General features: G+C 37.9%; 1 protein-coding gene across 4 annotated transcripts in view; it reads left to right on the top strand.

Moving 5' to 3' along the window:
* The window catches only part of WNK3 (WNK lysine deficient protein kinase 3), a gene marked incomplete at both ends in the record, with an annotated part of 135,730 nt that overhangs the window by 89,728 nt on the left and 23,607 nt on the right, over window positions 1-22,395 (top strand). For 2 of the 4 annotated variants that reach the window (XM_082609083.1, XM_082609082.1), the window contains 4 exons: window positions 8,702-8,792; window positions 9,333-9,463; window positions 10,072-10,694; window positions 13,212-13,423. In XM_082609083.1, the coding sequence (XP_082465209.1) occupies window positions 8,702-8,792; window positions 9,333-9,463; window positions 10,072-10,694; window positions 13,212-13,423 (1,057 nt within the window). Of the gene's footprint in view, window positions 1-8,701; window positions 8,934-9,332; window positions 9,464-10,071; window positions 10,695-13,211; window positions 13,424-22,395 lie in introns of all 4 variants that reach the window. The other 2 variants (XM_082609081.1, XM_082609080.1) reach the window with 1 other exon arrangement.

Below are 22,395 nucleotides of genomic sequence, written 5' to 3'. Positions count from 1 at the left end.
GGCGTGTGGGATCTTAATTCCTCAACCAGGGATCGAAACTGCATCCCCTGCATTGGAAGGCGGATTCTTAACCACTGGACCACCAGGGAAGTCCCCTCACCTAACTTTTTTAAACAACAGCATAATATTCCATTGAGTAAATATAAGTACTTATTTTTTGGTAAACTAGTAATTTAAAATTATGCAATTAATGCATAAATGCAAAAGAAATTCAGAAGGATAGAAAATTAAAAGGAATTGTTGTGTTAACACTCCCACTCCCCGAACACTATTAAGTTCCTGGTTTTAATTCTTGTGGTCACTGCTATTAATAACTTATAAATAATATACTTATCGATTTTTTGATTTAGTAATTTTATACAATAAATTTTGACTCACTTCTATGAAAGGTAGAGAAATTATATTTTCCCTTTCCTCTACTTTTCTTACCTATACACCTCCCAATTTTTATTACTTAAATTACTTTTTAACATTGGCAAAGTTTATAACATCTACATTTTTTTCTTTATCGGTTTTGCTTTGTCTGTAGGTTGATTGGAAAAACTGAAAATCAGTAAACAGCATTTATATTATGATTATTTGTGTTACCTGATAATCACGTAACGTGATTAGAACCATAAAAAAATGAAATGTAGGGCTTCCCTGGTGGCGCAGTGGTTGAGAGTCTGCCTGCCGATGCAGGGGACATGGGTTCGTGCCCCGGTCCGGGAGGATCCCACATGCCACGGAGCGGCTGGGCCCATGAGCCATGGCCGCTGAGCCTGCGCGTCCGGAGCCTGTGCTCCACAACGGGAGAGGCCACAACAGGAGAGGCCACAACAGTGAGAGGCCCGTGTACCGCAAAAAAAAAAAAAAAAGAAAAAAGAAAGAAATGTAATTCTCTGTCATTTAAATTTTGTTGCTCAAGAGACTCTTCCAAGTGTCAATGTTAAATGGACTCTTTTGTTTGTTTCAAGTGTCCATTGCTACATCTAGATCAAACTTATTACCTGCCACTGTTTCTGGTGTCCTAGAATTCCTTTTTGTTTCCCCCCTGAAATGCTTCTATGAGTAATATTTTTAAATATGTTGCATGGGTGACCAATTTTTAAAAATTTTTTTAATGTCCAGAAATATCTTTATTTTGTTTCACAATTAAGTACAGATGGTAGGATCATTTTGAGTTAATTTTTGTATATGGTGTGAGATAAAGGTCCAGCTTCATTCTTTTGCATGTGGCTATCCAGTTGTTCCAGCACTGTTTGTTATTTTATTCTTTGTTGTTATTATAAATGAAATTGTTCTCTTAATTTCCTTTTCAGATTTTTCATTGCTAGTGTATAGAAATACGATTGATTTTTGATGGTTGATGTTGTATCCTTCAACTTCGCTGAGTTTTTTTATTAGCTGTGATAGCTTTTGGTGGATTTTCTATATAATATCAGTATATAAGATCTTATCATCTGTGAATAGAGACAATTTTATTTCTTCATTTCCTGTTTTTCTTATCTATTAACTTTTCATTTCATGCTTTTTAAAAAAATTCTTGGCTGCATGTGGTCTTCATTGCTGCGTGTGGGCTTTCTCTAGTTGCTGTGAGTGGGGGCTATTCTTCGTCGCAGTGTGCGGGCTTCTCATTGCAGTGGCTTCTGTTGTGGAGCCCGGGCTCTAGGCACACAGGCTTCATTAATTGTGGCACGCGGGTGCAGGCTAGAGTGCAGGCTCTGTAGTTGTGGAGCACGGGCTTAGTTGCTCCACGGCATGTGGCATCTTCTTGGACCAGGAATTGAACCTGTGTTTCCTCCATTGGCAGGCAGATTCTTAACCACTGCACCACTAGGGAAGTCCCTCATTTCATGCTTTCCATCTCTTTGTCCTTTTGCTTTTTGTAGTGGGAGAATGTCTCAACTTTTAAGCTGTTTATAATCTCCTATTCAGCTATTATTTTATGTCAAGAATTGTATTTTTAATTACTAGTAACTATAGTTCATTCTTTTTCTTATGGATATAGTATATTCACACATCTCTTTCAACATATTAAAGTCTTATTCTGTGTTATTAATGCTGTTTCCTTGGGTATGCTGTTTGTTGAGTTTAGTGTTTTCTTAAAGTGCTGATTTCCCAAAAGTGTTGGTGATTCTTCGTTGTGTACTCAGTTTTTCTTTTTCCCCCATAAGATTCCCTGTTTGTCTGTTCGTAAATGCTATATATAATTACTGTAGCCTTACTCCAGTAATTGTGGGAAAAGCGTGGGACATGCTTTCTGGCACTGGGTATTGCAACTTGTCTTTAATACTGCCCAGAGGGAGGTCCAATAGCTAGTCTTCAAAGGTAGCAGGGCTTCCCCTTACTCCTGGATCTTGTCTCTTCCCTACATTACTGACCTTTTTCTTGGCAATAAACATTTTCCTCCTTGCCACTCTTATTTGGGAGCAGATGCCTCTGCTGTCTTTTGTTCATTGTGGAGATGAGGTGGGAAGGTGCCCCAACCAGTTCACTCGTCCATTCAGTGAATATCTGCTGAGCAGTGAATAAGTCAAGATCTCTGTTTTTGTGGAGCTCACATTCTAGTGGGGGCAGATAGATCCTAAACAAATAAATAAAGGGCTATGATAGGAAGACTAAGGAATTACTTTATATAGGGTGGTCAGGGAAGGATTTGTATGTGATGGTGACATTCATAGGTGGAGACCTGTTCCAGGAAACAAAAGAAGGCCAGTAAGTAGGAGAGTGTTATAAGATGATGCTGAAGTGACAGATAGGAGACAGATAGATTGTTATAGCTTTGTAAGCGTTCTGTCCAACCACCCATCCTTTTGGCTGGCCAGGGCGCTCTCTCCTGCTGCCCATATCTACCACCTGAATTTGCTGCATTTTGAAACAGTTCCTGCATATGTCATTATGCATTAAAGGAGGCTGCTTTTTCCTCCTTTAATCTTATAGGCAGGGCTTCTCTGGTGGCACTGTGGTTAAGAATCCGTCTGCCAATGCAGGCGACACGGGTTTGAGCCCTGGTCCGGGAAGATCCCACATGCCACAGAGCAACGAAGCCCGTGTACCACAACTACTGAACCTGTGTTCTAGAGTTTGTGAGCCACAACTACTGAGCCTGAGTGCCACAACTACTGAAGCCCATGTGCCTAGAGCCCGTGCTCTGCAACAAGAGAAGCCACCACAATGAGAAGCCCACGCACCACAACGAAGTGTAGCCCCCACTTGCTGCAACTAGAGAAAGCCCACACACAGCAACAAAGATCCAACGCAGCTAAAAAATTAATTAATTAAAAAAATCTTATATGCATGTGTCTACATCTGTTTTTCCTGTTGTACCTGTAGATTTGGGTTGGTAAGGGAGGCTAGAACTTGTATTTAATTTATCATCTTGATCCAGTTATTACTTAATAAAAATCTTTTCTGTAATTTCAGTGGGACCAATGGATCACTTTCTAAATCATAATATTATTGAGAGTTTTTTCCTCTTTATGAAAGTAGTATTACTTGTCCAAAATGGGACTTTGGAAAATAAAAACTGTTCAGAATTTTACTTTTAATAACTGCTGACTTAAGTGTTAATAATGCTTACCCCAAACTGCAGTTTACTTAGTGCCGCTTAGGCTGTCTTCCTTCAGACAAATGCTGAATCCCTTTCTTTGAACTTTTACTCTTTTAATTTTCTAAATTAGTAGGGGCTGTGCTCATGTTTCCCAAAGTATTTCTGGCTGTGTATATTAATTTTTTGTATTAGTTATTATAAGAAATTTATTTTTAGAATACTCAGAATACAGCAGCAGTTAATTCTGATTTTTGAGGGGAGGGATGGGAGGACAAGAAGAGGGAAGAATGATTTTATAGCCAGCTGTGGCCTGATGTTAACAATTTTTAGAGTTTGAATTTGAAATAATTTTGAGGTCCATTGTAAATTTCTGTGTGCTTATATAATGTAAGGAACTTGATTTGGTAATATATTTCTGTAAATGTAAATGCCTAGATATCTTGTTTTTTCTATGTTTATCATGTGTGTCAGGCATCTTTAACTCTCTTAGATAATATAAGCATAAGTGAAATTTTCCATTTTAAGATCATAGGGTTTAAGTAAGCTTTTTTAGTGAATTGGTGCATATGAGGGTTATTTCCTTCATATTTTAATTTTCAGTTTTCAAAGTTGCTATAATAAAAAAAATTCTACGGTGGAAGTTTAATATTCTGCTGTTTTATTTATCTGAAGTCTAAATAGTATTTTTAAAGAAAGGGGAAGGCTTAATTCCTATAAGTTGAATACTTCAGGTTTAGTCTGATATGATACTATTAATAGAAGTATACATAGCATTCTATTTTTTTTTACATTTTTATTGGAGTATAATTGCTTAACAATGGTGTGTTAGTTTCTGCTTTATAACAAAGTGAATCAGTTATACATATACATATATCCCCATATCTCTTCCCTCTTGCGTCTCCCTCCCTCCCACCCTCCGTATCCCACCCTTCTAGATGGTCACAAAGCACGGAGCTGATCTCCCTGTGCTACGTGACTGCTTCCCACTAGCTATCTATTTTACATTTGGTAGTGTGTATATGTCCATATACACACTACCACTCTCTCACTTTCTCCCAGCTTACCCTTCCCCCTCCCCGTGTCCTCAAGTCCATTCTCTAGTAGGTCTGTGTCCTTATTCCCGTCTTGCCCCAGGTTCTTCATCACCTTTCTTTTTTTTTTTCTTTTTAGATTCCATATATATGTGTTAGCATACGGTATTGTTTTTCTCTTTCTGACTTACTTCACTCTGTGTGACAGACTGTAGGTCCATCCACCTCACTACAAATAACTCAGTGTCATTTCTTTTTATGGCTGATTAATATTCCATTGTATATACGTGCCACATCTTCTTTATCCATTTATCTGTCGATGGACACTTAGGTTGCTTCCATGTCCTCGCTATTGAAATAGTGCTGCAGTGAACATTGTGGTACATGACACTTTTTGAATTATGGTTTTCTCATGGTATATGCCCAGTACTGGGATTGCTGGGTCGTGTGGTAGTTCTATTTTTAGTTTTTTAAGGAACCTCCATACTGTTCTAAATAGTGGCTGTATCAATTTACATTCCCACCAACAGTGTATGAGGGTTTCCTTTTCTCCACACCCTCTCCAGCATTTATTGTTTGTAGATTTATTGATGATGGCCATTCTGACTGGTGTGAGATGATATCTCATTGTAGTTTTGATTTGCATTGCTCTAATGATTAATGATGTTGAGCATTCTTTCATGTGTTTGTTGGCAATCTGTATATCTTCTCTGGAGAAATGTCTATTTAGGTCTTCTGCCCATTTTTGAATTGGGTTGTTTGTTTTTTTGATACTGAGCTGCATGAGCTGCTTGTAAATTTTGGAGATTAATCCTTTCTGACTTGCTTCTTTTGCAAATATTTTCTCCCATTCTGAGGGTTGTCTTTTCGTCTTGTTTATGGTTTCCTTTGCTGTGCAAAAGCTTTTAAGTTTCATTAGGTACCATTTGTTTATCTTTGTTTTTATTTCCATTTCTCTAGGAGGTGGGTCAAAAAGGATCTTGCTGTGATTTATGTCACAGAGTGTTCTGCCTATGTTTTCCTCTAAGGGTTTGATAGTGTCTGCCCTTACATTTAGGTCTTTAATCCATTTTGAGTTTATTTTTGTGTATGGTTAGGGAGAGTTCTAATTTCATTCTTTTACATGTAGCTGTCCAGTTTTCCCAGCACCACTTATTGAAGAGGCTATCTTTTCTCCATTGTATATTCTTGCCTCCTTTATCAAAGATAAGGTGACCATATTTGTGTGGGTTTATCTCTGAACGTTCTATCCTATTCCATTGATCTATATTTCTGTTTTTGTGCCAGTACCATACTGTCTTCATTACTGTAGCTTTGTAGTATAGTCTGAAGTCAGGGAGCCTGATTCCTCCAGCTCCGTTTTTCTTTCTCAAGATTGCTTTGGCTCCTCGGGGTCTTTTGTGTTTCCATAAAAATTGTGAATTTTTTTGTTCTAGTTCTGAGAAAAATGCCAGTGGTAGTTTGATAGGGATTGCATTGAATCTGTAGATTGCTTTGGGTAGTAGAGCCATTTTCACAGTATTGATTCTTCCAATCCAAGAACATGGTATATCTCTCCATCTATTTGTATCATCTTTAATTTCTCTCATCAGTGTCATAATTTTCTGCATACAGGTGTTTTGTCTCCTTAGGTAGGTTGATTCCTAGGTATTTTATTCTTTTTGTTGCAATGGAAAATGGGATTTAACTTAATTACACTTTCAGATTTTTCAGCATTAGTGTATAGGAATGCAAGAGATTTCTGTACATTAATTTTGTATCCTGCTACTTTCCCAAATGCGTTGATTAGCTCTCTTCGTTCTGATGGCATCTTTAGGATTCTCTTTATATAGTATCATGTCATCTGCAAACAGTGACAGCTTTACTTCTTCTTTTCCGATTTGGATTCCTTTTATTTCTTTTTCTTCTCTGATTTCTGTGACTAAAACTTCCAGTACTTTGTTGAATAATAGTGGTGAGAGTGGGCAACCTTGTCTTGTTCCTGATCTTAGTGGAAATGGTTTCAGTTTTTCACCATTGAGGACAATGTTGGCTGTGGGTTTGTCATATATGGCCTTTATTATGTTGAGGTAAGTTCCTTCTATGCCTACTTTCTGGAGGGTTTTTATCATAAATCAGTGCTGAATTTTGTCGAAAGCTTTCTCTGCATCTATTGAGATGATCATATGGATTTTCTCATTCAATTTGTTAATATGGTGTATCACATTGATTGATTTGCGTATATTGAAGAATCCTTGCATTCCTGGGATAAACCCTACTTGATCATGGTGTATGATCCTTTTAATGTGCTGTTGGATTCTGTTTGCTAGTATTTTGTTGAGGATTTTTGCATCTGTATTCATCAGTGATATTGGCCTGTAGTTTTCTTTTCTTGTGACATCTTTGTCTGGTTTCCGTATCAGGGTGATGGTGGCCTCATAGAATGAGTTTGGGAGTGTTCCTCCCTGTGCTGTATTTTGGAAGAATTTGAGAAGGATAGGTGTTAGCTCTTCTCTAAATGTTTGATAGAATTTGCCCGTGAAGCCATCTGGTCCTGGGCTTTTGTTTGTTGGAAGATTTTTAACCACAGTTTCAATTTCAGTGCTTGTGATTGGCCTGTTCATATTTTCTATTTCTTCCTGGTTCAGTCTCGGAAGGTAGTGCATTTCTATGAATTTGTCCATTTCTTCCAGGTTGTCCGTTTTATTGCCATAGAGTTGCTTGTAGTAATCTCTCATGATCCTTTGTATATCTGCAGTTTCAGTTGTTACTTCTCCTTTTTCATTTCTAATTCTATTGATTTGAGTCTTCTCGCTGTTTTTCTTGATGAATCTGGCTAATGGTTTATCAATTTTGTTTATCTTCTCAAAGAACCAGCTTTTAGTTTTATTGATCTTTGGTATCGTTTCCTTCATTTCTTTTTCATTTATTTCTGATTTGAGCATTATGATTTCTTTCCTTCTGCTAACTTTGGGTTTTTTTTGTTCTTCTTTCTCTAATTACTTTAGGTGTAAGGTTAGGTTGTTTATTTGAGATGTTTCTTGTTTTTTAAGGTAGGCTTGTAAAGCTATATACTTCCCTCTTAGAACTTCTTTTGCTGCATCCTGTAGGTTTGGGGTCATCTTGTTTTCATTGTCATTTGTTTCTAGGTATTTTTTGATTTCCTCTTTGATTTCTTCAGTGACCCCTTGGTTATTTAGTAGTGTATTGTTTAGCCTCCATGTCTTTGTATTTTTTACAGATTTTTTCCCATAATTGATATGTAGTCTCATAGCGTTGTGGTCAGAAAGATACTTGATACGATTTCAATTTTCTTAAATTTACCAAGGCTTGATTTGTGACCCAAGATATGATCTATCCTGGAGAATGTTCCATGAGCACATGAGAAGAAATTGTATTCTGTTGTTTTTGGATGGAATGTCCTATAAATATCAATTAAGTCCATGTCATTTAATGTATCATTTAAAGCTTGTGTTTCCTTATTCATTTTCATTTTGGATGATCTGTCCATTGGTGAAAGTGGGGTGTTAAAGTCCCCTACTATGAATGTGTTACTGTCGATTTCCCCTTTTATGGCTGTTAGTATTTGCCCAATGTATTGAGGTGCTCCTATGTTGGGTGCATATATATTTACAATTGTTATATCTTCTTCTTGGATTGATCCCTTGATCATTATGTAGTGTCCTGATTTGTCTCTTTTAATAGTCTTTGTTTTAAAGTCTATTTTGTCTGATATGAGAATTGCTACTACAGCTTTCTTTTGATTTCCATTTGCATGGAATATCTTTTTCTATCCCCTCATTTTCAGTCTGTATATCTCCCAGGTCTGAAGTGGGTCTCTTGTAGGCAGCCTATATATTGGTCTTGTTTTTGTATCCATTCAGCCAGTCTATGTCTTTTGGTTGGAGCATTTAATCCATTTACATTTAGGTAATTACCGATATGTATGTTCCTATTACCATTTTATTAATTGTTTTCGATTTGTTATTGTAGGTCTTCTCCTTCTCTTGTGTTTCCTGCCTTGTGAAGTTCCTTTAGCATATAGCATTCTATTTTTGATTACTGATTAGTCCATAGAAGAAACTCCAATGGTAGAAACAATTGCTTCACCTCACCTAAATTACTACCAGTTTGGTTTTCCTCTTTTTGTCTCCATTAGGGGATGTCCCCAGATGCTTCACTTCCAGGGGATCCAGAGGCCTATCCTGCTGCTGTGTCAAGCGGTGGAGCCATTCATCTGCAGACAGGAGGTGGATATTTTGGCCTAAGCTTTACTTGTCCTAGTCTCAAAAATCCTATTAGCAAGAAATCCTGGACTCGCAAATTAAAAAGCTGGGCATACAGGCTACGGCAGTCAACCAGCTTTTTCAAGAGATCAAAAGTCCGTCAAGGTAGTGTGCTTACAGTCAGGGACATAGACTAGGTAACATCATTTTTCATTTACTTCTGTTTCTTTTTGTTGCTGTTCATACACAAATCTTGCCACTTTTTCCATGTAGCCCATGTATGTGACACGTCCCATTAATGTCATTGCCATTTTATTTTTCCTTTTGTAACTAATTTGGTTTTAAAGTATTCATTTCATATAGATACTAAGTCTTGGGATAAATCTTGCAATGTCTGATTCAGAATTAGGGACTTCTACAATGTTGCTTATTACATTAACACTTTTTTAATTGTCTAGCAGGAGTTAAGCTTTTTCTGTTTTTCTTCATATTTGGTAATGTAAACAAATGTAGTCTTAACAAGCAATTTTCTCCTTTCTGCTTACAATTTGGCAAAACTTGCAGTGGATACAGAAGATACGCGATCAGCAGTTGCTCCTGACCCCATTCCTGTAACAGGAGAGTCCACAGCTGATGCTAGGGCTTTCAGTAGATGTAAAGCAATGAGTGGATCATTTCAGCGAGGTCGATTCCAGGTTTGTGTCTTTGGTTAAATCATTATCTACAAAGGCATTATAAAGGTAACAGCATTGAAGATCTAGGTCTGTAGATGGTAATTATTTTAAATGTAGCTCATTATCGTATTTAATTTTTCCCCTTATATGCATCCTGTCACCTTCTGTAGCCATCCACTAAAGGCGAGTCTAAAGAAATGAGGATTTTAGTAGCTGGAAGGGAGCACAGAAATGGGTCATCATTTTTTGGTGGGTGGTTGGGTCATCTTTTTTATAAATCTAATTTCATGTCCTTTAGAATCTTGGCAATTGATTTTTTTTCATTTTATTTTTTAATGGAAGTATAGATGATTTACAATATTGTGTTAGTTTTAGGTGTACATATGGAATGTTTTTTAATTGCAGAATTTTATTTGAGCAATATGAAGCCAATTATCTTTGCAAAGGGCCCAATTGCAAAGCTTTTAATATGGCAAGTATAGATGGGATTTTTTAGTTTTGGTATTATCAGTGTTTGTACATTACAGAAGACCATCCAATTGTCTGTGCCATATATAGATATTGAATTTCTTCGTGGGTTTACTCTTTGGTTAGGCAGAGCCAGCCACCTTTGCCTTTTTGTATTTCAGGTGATTACAGTTCCTCAGCAGCAGTCAGTGAAAGTGACATCTTCTGGAATAGAACACATACCAGCATTCAATAAAATGACAAGCCAGCCTAGTGAAGAAGCTTTAGCCTTTACTAAAACAGCAAAGTCTCAGTTGGTAGAAATGGAACCTGCCACACACAATCCACAAACTTCACTTTCTTCTCAGAAGTTACAAGCTCTTCAGGAAACCTTAAAAGAAGATAAAAGAATTCCCAAACAAGCTGACAACTTCTCATCTTTCAGTACGGCTTGTGAGACTGAGGTATCTTTGATGACTCCAGAAAAGGAACTGGAAGAAAATTCAGCCACAGGAAGTAGCATGCAGTCTGGATCTGAACTGTTGCTTAAAGAGAGAGAGATACTTACTGCTGGGATACAGCCTACCTCTGATAGTGAATTTTCAGCCGCTCTTTGTGGCAGAGGGAAATCAGTGGCAAAGACTGGTCCAGAGAGAGAAAAGTGCTTACCACTCCGTGGAGAAAAGGCTTATGTTAAAACACAGAGTTCACTCTTCTATTCACCATCTTCCCCAATGAGCAGTGATGATGAGTCAGAAGTAGAGGATGAGGACTTAAAGGTGGAGCTTCAAAGATTACGAGAAAAGTAAGGACTGCTTCTCTTTTGTCACAAATTTGATTGCCTTGGGTTTTATAGAACTAAGTATTTGATTGGTAACTAATTTTGGACTGGTAACATTTTAATGATGGAAAAAAATTTATGGTTGAAAACTACAAAGATAGCATCAGCTCCCACAGGCTAAGGGCTCAGTCCCACAAGACTGCCCCCTTTCAGATGCTCATCACGAGTCCAGGTAGTGTTACCTATGCTTCTTACCAACCTGCTATAAATCAGAGGTTCCCACAAACCCCTCCTCATGTTTGATTACCTTGCTAGAGTGGCTTACAGAGCTCAGGAAAATAGTTTCCTTACTAGATTATTGGTTTATTATAAAAGGATACAACTCAAGAACAGCCAGATGGCAAGGTATAGGGGAAGGGGCATGGAACTTCATGGCCTCCCAGAAGTGCCACTCTCCCTGCATCTCCATGTCTTCATCGACCTAGAAGCTCTTAGAACCTCTGTAGTTCACGGATTTTTATGGAAGCTTCATTACATAGGCATTATTGATTAAATCGTTGGCCATTGGTGATTAATTCAACTTCCATCCTTGTTCCCCTCCATAGAGGTACCCATCCTTAGGGGCTATCCAAAAGTCACTTAGTGATCAGAGGGGCTTGTGTTGAATAATGAGACACTCCTTTTACCTTTATTACTCTGGAACTATTTCAGGAACTGGAGCTATTTGAGGACAAAAGATCAAATATAATAACAAGAGATTCTCCCATTGCTCTTATCACTTAGGAAGTTACAAGGGTTTTAGGAGCTGTGTGCCAAGAACAGGGACAAAGACCAAATATATCTTTTTTTATTATAAAACATAATATCACAACAGTAAAAATGTACACAAACCAGTCTCCTGTTTCTCATGCCGTAATCTCAATTCTCAGAGGCGACCACTATGAACTATTTGGTATATATCTTGCCTGTCATTTTTCTTGCATTTACAAATATATAGTTTTTGAGTTTTATAAAAGTGGGATCATAATATATGTTACTCTACAATTTTTTGACTTAACATTGTCTCCTCTTCATATTCATGTTTGCACAAATAATCTTTATTCCATACATATAGCCATTTAAAGTTTATTTAATCTCTCCTTAATGGGCATTTCAGTTTTATCCCATATTTTGCTTACGTAAAAAATGTTGAAGTCAACATCCTTATATTTTTACATACTTATGTTAGTATTTTTGTAGGATAGATACCTAAAAGTAGAATTGCTAGGTTAAAAGGTTTGTACATTTAAAATTGTCATCCAATGTAGATATACCATTTTACACACCAAAGAGAAATATATGAAAGTGCCTGTTTTCCCACTCCTTAACAAGATTAGACTGGATATTATTGATTCTTTTCATTTTATTCCAATCAGATGAATAAAAAATAGTTTTAAAAATCTGTGTTCTACATATGCTAACACATATATATGGAATCTAAAAGAAAAAAAATGGTTCTGAAGAACCTAGGGGCAGGACAGGAATAAAGACGCAGATGTAGAGAATGGACTTGAGGACACGGGGAGGGGGAAGGGTAAGCTGGGATGAAGTGAGAGAGTGGCATGGACATATATACACTACCAAATGTAAAACAGATAGCTAGTGGGAAGCAGCCACATAGCACAGGGAGATCAGCTAGGTGCTTTGTGACCACCTAGAGGGGTGGGATAGGGAGGGTGGGAGGGAGACACAAGAGGGAGGAGATATGAGGATGCATGTATATGTATAGCTGATTCACTTTGTTATACAGCAGAAACTAACACACCATTGTAAAGCAATTATACTGCAATTAAGATGTTAAAAAAATTGTGTTCTAATTAATACTAAGGATGTGCATCATCTCATATTTATTGGCTACTTGTATTTCTTCTTCTTTGGAGTCACCTTTTCATATTCTTTCCCCCTTTTTCTATAAAGTTGTTGTTTTTTTTCTTATTGATTTTTATGAGCTATTTATATATTCTGAATATTAACCTTTTACTATATGTTACAAATTTTTTTCCTGTTTATACTTGCAACATATAATAAAGAAAAGTTTAATATTATCAGTACTATGAGACTTTAATTGTGGCCTCTCCCGTTGTGGAGCACAGGCTCCCGAAGCACAGGCTCAGCGGCCATGGCTCACGGGCCCAGCCGCTCTGCGGCATGTGGGATCTTCCCGGACCGGGGCACGAACCCGTGTCCCCTGCATCGGCAGGCGGACTCTCAACCACTGCGCCACCAGGGAAGCCCGAGACTTTAATTTTTTAAATTATCTTTTACTGTATTGAAGTTTTAGAAATTCGTTCTTGTCAATTTATTGAGCTTTTTCTTTATGTCTGGTTAGTTTAATGTCACACTTAGGAAGGCATTGAAAATCTTAAAATTGTGAAAATATTCTGTATTTCCACATTCTTAATCTAAATTCCTTGTTAAACTTTACTTGTACTGGTAGAGTTCCTTGGCTCATCCTTATGGTGCCTGTGCCATTAAAATGCTTTCTGCATGATTTTCCTTCAGACACATTCAGGAGGTGGTAAATCTTCAAACCCAGCAGAATAAGGAGCTACAGGAGCTCTATGAACGCCTTCGGGCAATTAAAGACAGCAAAGTCCAATCATCAGAGATTCCTCTACAACCTGCATCACCACGTAGACCAAGATCTTTCAAAAGCAAACTTCGAAGCCGTCCCCAATCCTTGACACATGTGGACAGTGGCACAGTTGCAACAGGTAAATCAATCTTAAAAGTGATTAAAAAAAACTGGTCAAAGATCAGCAAAATTAGAAAAATAACAATAATTAACTTATTTTTTATTAAGCTAAGGTGATTTAAAGAAGTATACATTATTCTGAGGTTCTTTTCCACTTTGTTGGTGCTGAATGTTCTCTTATTAAATAATGATGAGGATAGGTGATAGATTTTGGAGAGCAGATAAGTGTTATGTTTTCATTTGGAAAACAAATACCTGGAAACCCAGTTTAAATCCCCAAAATAAGTTTTTGAAATGTTGGTAGTCAATGGGAACCGCTGGTCTAGCATTTGGAGTTTGTTGAGGAGTTTATTGCTTAACAAAGATAATCTTAAAAGTAAAGTTATGTTCTATCTGATGTAAGAGATCTTTATTACGAGACTATTAGAAAAACTGTACGTCTTTAAATTTGTAAAAAGAGAGGATCAGTCTCAACTTAATAAAGAAGTTGTTAATCAGGTCAGACTTATTTGGTTACTTGTGCATAGTCAAGGTGGGGTTGAGGGTGAACTGTAAGGGTATATGTGAGTTCTCAACAGAATTTGCGGTGGGCAGAAAAATGGTCCCCCCCCAAAGACATCCATGTGCATATCCCTGCAACCTGTGACTATGTTCAGTTATATGGCAAAGGGTAATTGAGGTTGTACATGGAATTTAAGATGCTAATCAACATTTTAAAATAGGGAGATATGCTGGATTATCTTAGTGAGCCCAGTGTAATCACAAGGGTCCTCTAAAGTAGAAGAGAGAGGCAGAAGAAAGGATCAGAGAAAAGATATGAGGAAGAAGCCGTGTCAGAGAGATGCAGCATTGCTGGCTTTGAAGATGGAGGAAAAGGGCCACAAACCAAGGAATGCAGGCAACCCGTAGAAGCTGGAAAAGGCTGGGGAAGTTTGAAAAAGCAAGGTTTATAATTCACAGGTCCTGGGGGGTACACATTGTGTGGGCCACATAGCAAGAGGTTTGGTCAGGAGGTAGGAAACAGGAGTACATACTAGAGAGCAAGAGCGCACACTAGCAGATCTGGGGTTCTTCCTTTATTCTGGTTGAGGGTGGGGTACCTAGGGTTTCGCAGGTTCGCTGTGTATTGAGAGTGAGAGCGGGAATTAAAGCACAGGGAAGGAAAAACAGGGTCACTCAAATGATCAGGGCTTTCTAAAAGGGAAATTTCATGGGTGGGGTGGCCTGGCTCTTTATATAGTTGTATAGCTGGCAATGGGTTTATTTGAGATGGATTTCTTTGAAATGTATACCTCAGCAATCAAAAGGTGAACGTCAGGCACTTTCTTATTACAATCAAAAAAGCTAATTGTCAGGCACTTACACCACACTGCTTCTTTCTAATCAACCATGGGATCTCAGGGTAAAAACATGCCTTTTGAGATTGGTTTTTTAACTCATAACATTGTCTTTGCGATTATTTAAATTATTTAAATTAAATTATTAAATTATTATTATTAAATTATTATTATTATTTAAATTATTTTGTGTTATAATAGCTTGTTCCTTTTAGTTGCTGTGGTTGTACCACAGCTTGTTTTTTTTTTCCTTTTTTAACATCTTTATTGGATTATAATTGCTTTCCAATGGTGTGTTAGTTTCTGCTTTATAACAGAGTGAATCAGTTATACATATACATATGTCCCCATATCTCTTCCCTCTTGCATCTCCCTCCATCCCACCCTCCCTATCCCACCCTTCTAGTTGGTCACAAAGCACCGAGCTGATCTCCCAGTGCTATGCGGCTGCTTCCCACTAGCTATCTACTTTACGTTTGGTAGTGTATATATGTCCATCCCACTCTCTCACTTCGTCCCAGCTTACCCTGCCCCCTCCCCGTATCCTCAAGTCCATTCTCTAGTAGGTCGGCATCTTTACTCCTGTCTTGCCCCTACATTCTTCTGATCATTTCTTTTTCTTGTTTCTCTTTTAGATTCCATTTATATGTATTAGCATACGGTATTTGTTTTTCTCTTTCTGACTTACTTCACTCTGTATAACAGTCTCTAGGTCCATCCACCTCACTATAAATAACTCAGTTTCGTTCCTTTTTATGGCTGAGTAATATTCCATTGTATATATGTGCCACATCTTCTTTATCCATTCATCTGTTGATGGAAACTTACGTTGCTTCCATAAACTTACTATTGTAAATAGAGCTGCAGTGAATATTTTGGTACATGACTCTTTCTGAATTATAGTTTTCTCAGGGTATATGCCCAGTAGTGGGATTGCTGGGGCATATAGTAGTTCTATTTTTAGTTTTTTAAGGAACCTCCACACTGTTCTCCATAGTGGCTGTATCAATTTACATTCCTACCAACAATGCAAGAGGGTTCCCTTTTCTCCACACCCTCTCCAGCATTTATTGTTTGTAGATTTTTTGATGATGGCCATTCTGACCAGTGTGAGATTATATCTCATTGTAGTTTTGACTTGCATTTCTCTAATGATGAGTGATGTTGAGCATTCTTTCATGTGTTTGCTGGCAATCTGTATATCTTCTTTGGAGAAATGTCTATTTAGGTCTTCTGCCCATTTTTGGATTGGGTTGTTTCTTTTTTTGATATTGAGCTGCGTGAGTTGCTTGTATGCTTTGGAGATTAATCCGTTGTCAGTTGCTTCATTTGCAAATATTTTCTCCCATTCTGAGGGTTGTCTTTTGGTCTTGTTTATGGTTTCCTTTGCTGTGCAAAAGCTTTTAAGTTTCATTAGGTACCATTTGTTTACTTTGTTTTTATTTCCATTTCTCTAGGAGGTGGGTCAAAAAGGATCTTGCTGTGATTTATGTCATAGAGTGTTCTGCCTATGTTTTCCTCTAAGAGTTTGATAGTTTCTGGCCTTACATTTAGGTCTTTAATCCATTTTGAGCTTATTTTTGTGTATGGTGTTAGGGAGTGTTCTAATTTCATTCCTTTACATGTAGCTGTCCAGTTTTTCCAGCACCACTTATTGAAGAGGCTGTCTTTTCTTCACTGTATTCTTGCCTCCTTTTCAAAGATAAGGTGACCATATGTGCGTGGCTTTACCTCTGGGCTTTCTATCGTGTTGCATTGATCTATATTTCTGTTTTTGTGCCAGTACCATACTGTCTTGATTACTGTAGCTTTGTTTTATAGTCTGAAGTCATGGAGCCTGATTCCTCCAGCTCTGTTTTTCTTTCTGAAGATTGCTTTGGCTATTCGGGGTCTTTTGTGTTTCCACAAAAATTGTGAAGTTTTTTTTTTCCTAGTTCTGTGAAAAATGCCATTGGTAGTTTGTTAGGGAGTGCATTAAATCTTTAGATTGCTTTGGGTACTATAGTCATTTTCACAATGTTGATTCTTCCAATCCAAGAAGATGGTATATCTCTCCATCTATTTGTATCATCTTTAATTTCTTTCATCAGTGCCTTATAGTTTTCTGCATACAAGTGTTTTGTCTCCTTAGGTAGGTTGATTCCTAGGTATTTTTTTCTTTTTGTTGCAATGGTAAATAGGAGTGTTTCCTTAATTTCTCTTTCGGATTCTTCATCAGTAGTGTGTAGGAATGGAAGAGATTTCTGTGCATTAATTTTGCATCCTGCTACTTTACCAAATTCATTGATTAGCTCTAGTAGTTTTTTGGTAGCATCTTTAGGATTCTCTATGTATGGTGTCCTGTCACCTGCAATCAGTAACAATTTTACTTCTTTTCGATTTGGATTCCTTTTATTTCTTTTTATTCTCTGATTGCTGTGGCTAAGACTTCCAAAACTACGTTGAATAATAATGTGCAACCTTGTCTTGTTCCTGATCTTACTGGAAATGGTTTCAGTTTTTCACCATTGAGAACGATGTTAGCTGTAGGTTTGTCATACATGGCGTTTGTTATGTTGAGGTAAGTTCCCTCTATGCCTACTTTCTGGAGGGCTTGTATCATAAATTGGTGTTGAATTTTGTCAAAAGCTTTTTCTCCATCTATTAAGATGATCATATGGTTTTTCTCCTTCAGTTTGTTAAAATGCTGTATCACATTGATTGATTTGCATATATTGAAGAATACTTGCATTCTGGGGATAAACCCCACTTGATCACAGTATATGATCCTTTTAATGTGCTGCTGGAATCTGTTTACTAGTATTTTGTTCAGGATTTTTGCATCTATGTTCATCAGTAATATTGGCCTGTAGTTTTCTTCCTTTGTGACATCTGTGTCTGATTTTGGCATCAGGGAGATGGTGGCCTCATAGAATGAGTTTGGGAGTGTTCCTAACTCTGCTATATTTTGGAAGAATTTGAGAAGAGTAGGTGTTTGCTCTTCTCTAAATGTTTGATAGAATTCTCCTGTGAAGCCATCTAGTCCTCCTGGGCTTTTGTTTCTTGGAAGATCTTTTAATCACAGTCTCAGTTTCAGTGCTTCTGATTGGTCTGTTTATATTTGCTGTTTCTTTCTGGTTCAGTCTCGGAAGATTATGGTTTTCCAAGAATTTGTCCATTTCTTCCAGGTTGTCCATTTATTGGCATATAGGTGCTTGTAGTAATCTCTCATGATTCTTTGTATGTCTGCAGTGTCAGTTGTTACTTCTCCTTTTTCATTTGTAATTCTATTGATTTGCGTCTTCTCCCTTTTTTTCTTGATGAGTCTGGCTAGTGGTTTATCAATTTTGTTTATCTTCTCAAGGAACCAGCTTTTAGTTTTATTGATCTTTGCTATTGTTTCCTTCATTTCTTTTTCATTTCTTTCTGATCTGATCTGATCTTTATGATTTCTTTCCTTCTGCTAACTTTGGGGTTTTTTTCTTCCCCTTTCTCTAATTGCTTTAGGTATAAGGTTAAGTTGTTTATTTGAGATGTTTCTTGAGGTAAGCTTGTATTGCTATAAACTTCCGTCTTGGAACTGCTTTTGCTGCATCCCATAGGTTTTAGGTCGTCGTGTTTTCATTGTCATTTTTTTCTAGGTATTTTTTGATTTTCTCTTTGATTTCTTCAGTGATCTCTTGGTTATTTAGTAGTGTATTGTTTAGCCTCCATTTGTTTGTTTTTTGTACTGATTTTTTCCTGTCGTTGATATCTAGTCTCATAGTGTTGTGGTCGGAAATGTTACTTGATACTATTTCAATCTTCTTAAATTTACCAAGGCTTGATTTGTTACCCAAAATATGATCTATCCTGGAGAATGTTCCATAAGCACTTGAGAAGAAAGTGTATTCTGTTGTTTTTGGATGGAATGTCCTATAAATATCAATTAAGTCTATCATTTAATGTATCATTTAAAGCTTGTGTTTCCTTATTGATTTTCATTTTGTATGATGTGTCCATTGGTGACAGTGGGGTGTTAAAGTCCCCTGCTGTGATTGTGTTACTGTTGATTTCCCCTTTTATGGCTGTTAGCATTTGCCTTATATATTGAGGTGCTCCTATGTTGGGTGCATAAATATGTACAAGTGTTATATCTTCTTCTTGGATTGATGCTTTGATCATTATGTAGTGTCATTCTGTGTCTCTTGTAATAGTCTTTATTTTAAAGTGTATTTTGTCTGATACTAGAATTGCTACTCCAGCTGTCTTTTGATTTCCATTTGCATGGAATATAATTTCCATCCCCTCACTTTCAGTCTGTATGTGTCCCTAGGTCTGAAGTGGGTCTCTTGTAGGCAGCATATATATGGGTCTTGTTTTTGTATCCATTCAGGCGGTCTGTGTCTTTCGGTTGGAGCATTTAATCAATTTACATTTAAGGCAGTTATCGATATGTATGTTCGTGTTTTCAGTTTGTTATTGTAGGTCTTTTCCTTTTCTTGTGTTTCCTGCCTAGAGAAGTTCCTTTAGCATTTGTTGCAAAACTGTTTTGCTGGTGCTGAATTCTCTTAGATTTTGCTTGTCTGTAAGGGTTTTAATTTCTCCATCGAATCTGAATGAGATCCTCGCTGGGTAGAGTAATCTTGGTTGTAGGGTTTTCCCCTTCATCACTTTAAATATGTCCTGCCACTCTCTTTTGGCTTGCAGAGTTTCTGCTGAAAGATCAGCTGTTAACATTATGGGGATTCCCTTGTGTGTTATTTGTTGTTTTTCCCTTGTTGCTTTTAGTATTTTTTCCATTTAATATATTTACCTTGGTCCTTCATCTGCTGTGTGTTTCTGTGTCTTCTCATTTTGCTTAACTTACTGTGTTTGGGTCTCCTTTTCACAGGCTGCAGGTTCATAGTTACTGTTGTTTTTGGTGTCTGCCCCCAGTGGCTAAGGTTGGTTCAGTGGGTTGTGTAGGCTTCCTGGTGGAGGGGACTGGTGCCTCCGTTCTGGTGGATGAGGCTGGATCTTGTCTTTCTGGTGGGCAGGACCGCGTCTGGTGGTGTGTTTTGGGGTGTCTATTACCTTATTATGATTTTAGGCAACCTCTCTGCTAATGGGTGGGGTTGTGTTCCTGTCTTGCTAGTTTTTTGGCACAGGGTGTCCAGCACTGTAGCTTGCTGGTCATTGAGTGGAGCTGGGTCTTAGCGTTGAGATGTAGATCTCTGGGAGAGCTTTCACCGTTTGATATTATGTGGAGCCGGGAGGTCTTTGGTGGACCAGTGTCCTGAACTCTGCTCTCCCATCTCAGAGGCACAGGCCTGACACCCGGCTGGAGCACCAAGACCCTGTCAACCACACGGCTCAGAGGAAAAGGGAGGACAGAAAATGAAGAAAGAAAAAAATGATAAAATAAAATAAAGGCATTAAAAGAAAAAATATATATTATTACAAATAAAAAAGTTTTTAATTCATAAAAAAAAGGAAGGAAAGAAAGAAAGAGCAACCGAACCATTAAACACATGCGCCAATGAAAACAAGCGCTAAAAACTATGCTTAAAAAAAAAAAAGGGCAGACAGAACCCTAGGACAAATGGTAAAAGCAAAGCTATACAGACAAAATCAAAGAAATATATACATACACACTCACAGAAACAGAAAAAGGAAAACAATATATATTTCTATATATTACAAAATAAAAAAGGAAGAGAGCAACCAAATCAATAAATCTACCAATGGTAATAAGCTCTAAATATTAAACTAAAATAAACGTAAAACCAGAAACATATTACATGCAGAATGGAAACCCGAAGTCTACAGTTGCTTCCAAAATCCCCCGCCTCAATTTTGGGATGATTCGTTTTCCTTTCAGGTATTCCAGAGATCCAGGGTACATCGAGTTGATTGTGGAGATTTAATCTGCTGGCTCCGTGCTGGCTAGCTGTGGCGCACTAGTCCCCTTCAGGCTGTTCATGCAGCCAACCCCAGTTCTCTCCCTGGGATCTGACCTCCGAAAGCAGGAGTCTCAGCTCCCAGCCCCCACCCCCACCCCCGCCCCAGTGGGTGAGCAGAGAAGCCTGTCAGGCTGGTGAGTGCTGGTAGGCACTGATCCTCTGTGCGAGAATCTCTCTGCTTTGCCCTCTGCACCCCTATTGCTGTGCTCTCCTCCGTGGCTCGGAAGCTTCCCCCCCGCCACCCCCCATCTCCACCAGTGAAGGGGCTTCCTAGTGTGTGGAAACTTATCTTCCTTCACAGCTCCCTCCCAGTGGTGCAGGCCCTGTCCCTACTCTTTTGTCTCTGTTTTTTCTTTTTTCTTTTGCCCTACCCAGGTACGTGGGGAGTTTCTTGCCTTTTGAGAAGTCTGAGGTCTTCTGCCAGTGTTCAGTAGGTGTTCTGTAGGAGTTGTTCCTCATGTAGATGTATTTCTGATGTATTTGTGGGGAGGAAGGTGATCTCCACATCTTACTCCTCTGCCATCTTGAAGGTCTCTCTGTTTATTTGTTTAGTGATTTTCCTTCACTAATTCTGTATTCCCTGAGTTACTTGCTAGCCATTGAGTTCTTTGCTAGGTAAAAAAAATTTCTAAACAAAATTTTTAATGCCTGGTATGCTAGGGTTCACACCTGAGCCAGTACAGTTAGTGGGGAACCAATAATTGGTCAGAATATTTTATTAAATGCCTTGTCTGGTCGTCGTTGTCATGAAAATCTCTGTGAGAAGGCACACCTTCAGGCTTCAGTTTGCAAGATATCCTTTGAATTTACTTCCTGCTTGCCCAGGAACTCAAATCCAGCCAGAATTGAATGACTAGTCCATTCTCCTTTTTCAGGTCTTTCCTGGCATGGCAGAGATTTATATTCCCAGGAATATGTCAGAGGTTTTCGAAATCTCCTATAGTCATTTAGTTGTCCTAACATTGTTTTTAAATTCTAGACCAGGATCTTATTTGCCCAAACTGAAATCATAGCCTTAAGCATCTGATTTGTTGCCAGCACTTTCCTGTTGTTTCAGTAATGCTCTGGAGATAGCCCCCTACCTCTCCCCGCCCCTCATACCCATGCCTGGCTGGGCTGAGCTGAACTCTGAGTGAGATCAAATATCCACCACACTAAGAATAGAGGTTTTCCCAGGTTGTTTTGAGTTCAGACAAAATATTGACTGTGCTCTGGGGATAGTGCTTTTAAGGGAGCTCAAAAAGAGATCTGTTTTTTCCATTGTCTGCAGTGTTCCTGGCTTTTGGCTACAACAACACTGAGCTGGGGTGAAAGAGGTATGGGAATTACGACAAGTTAAAAATGTCACAGACCTCAGTAGTTTGTCCTGGGTTAATGATTTTTATATTGTTCTTTGTCTTTGGATAATTGTCAGAGTTCTGAAATGGTTGGTTTTAGTTGTTTTGCCCATATTTTCATTGTCTTAAGAGCAAGTTCATCTAGGTCCTTTTGCTGCATTTTTTGAAGGCATTCTCCTCCCTCTTTTTCTGAAAAAGTTTGTGTTGAATTTGTATCATTTCTTCTTTATATGTCTAGAAGAATTTTCCAGTGAAACCATGTGGGCTCAGATATTTATTTTTTTAGAGGTTTTTAACTGCAAATTCCAATTCTTGAATAGTAGTTATAGGATTATGCAGGTTATAAATTTCGTGTTGGCTAAGTTTTGGTAGCTTGTGGATTTTGAGAACTTAATCCATTTCATCTACATTGCT

The sequence above is a fragment of the Mesoplodon mirus genome, assembly GCF_964341445.2.
Source record: "Mesoplodon mirus genome assembly, chromosome: X".
Classification (NCBI taxonomy): domain Eukaryota; kingdom Metazoa; phylum Chordata; class Mammalia; order Artiodactyla; family Ziphiidae; genus Mesoplodon; species Mesoplodon mirus.
This window is presented reverse-complemented; position numbering and strand designations above follow the sequence as displayed.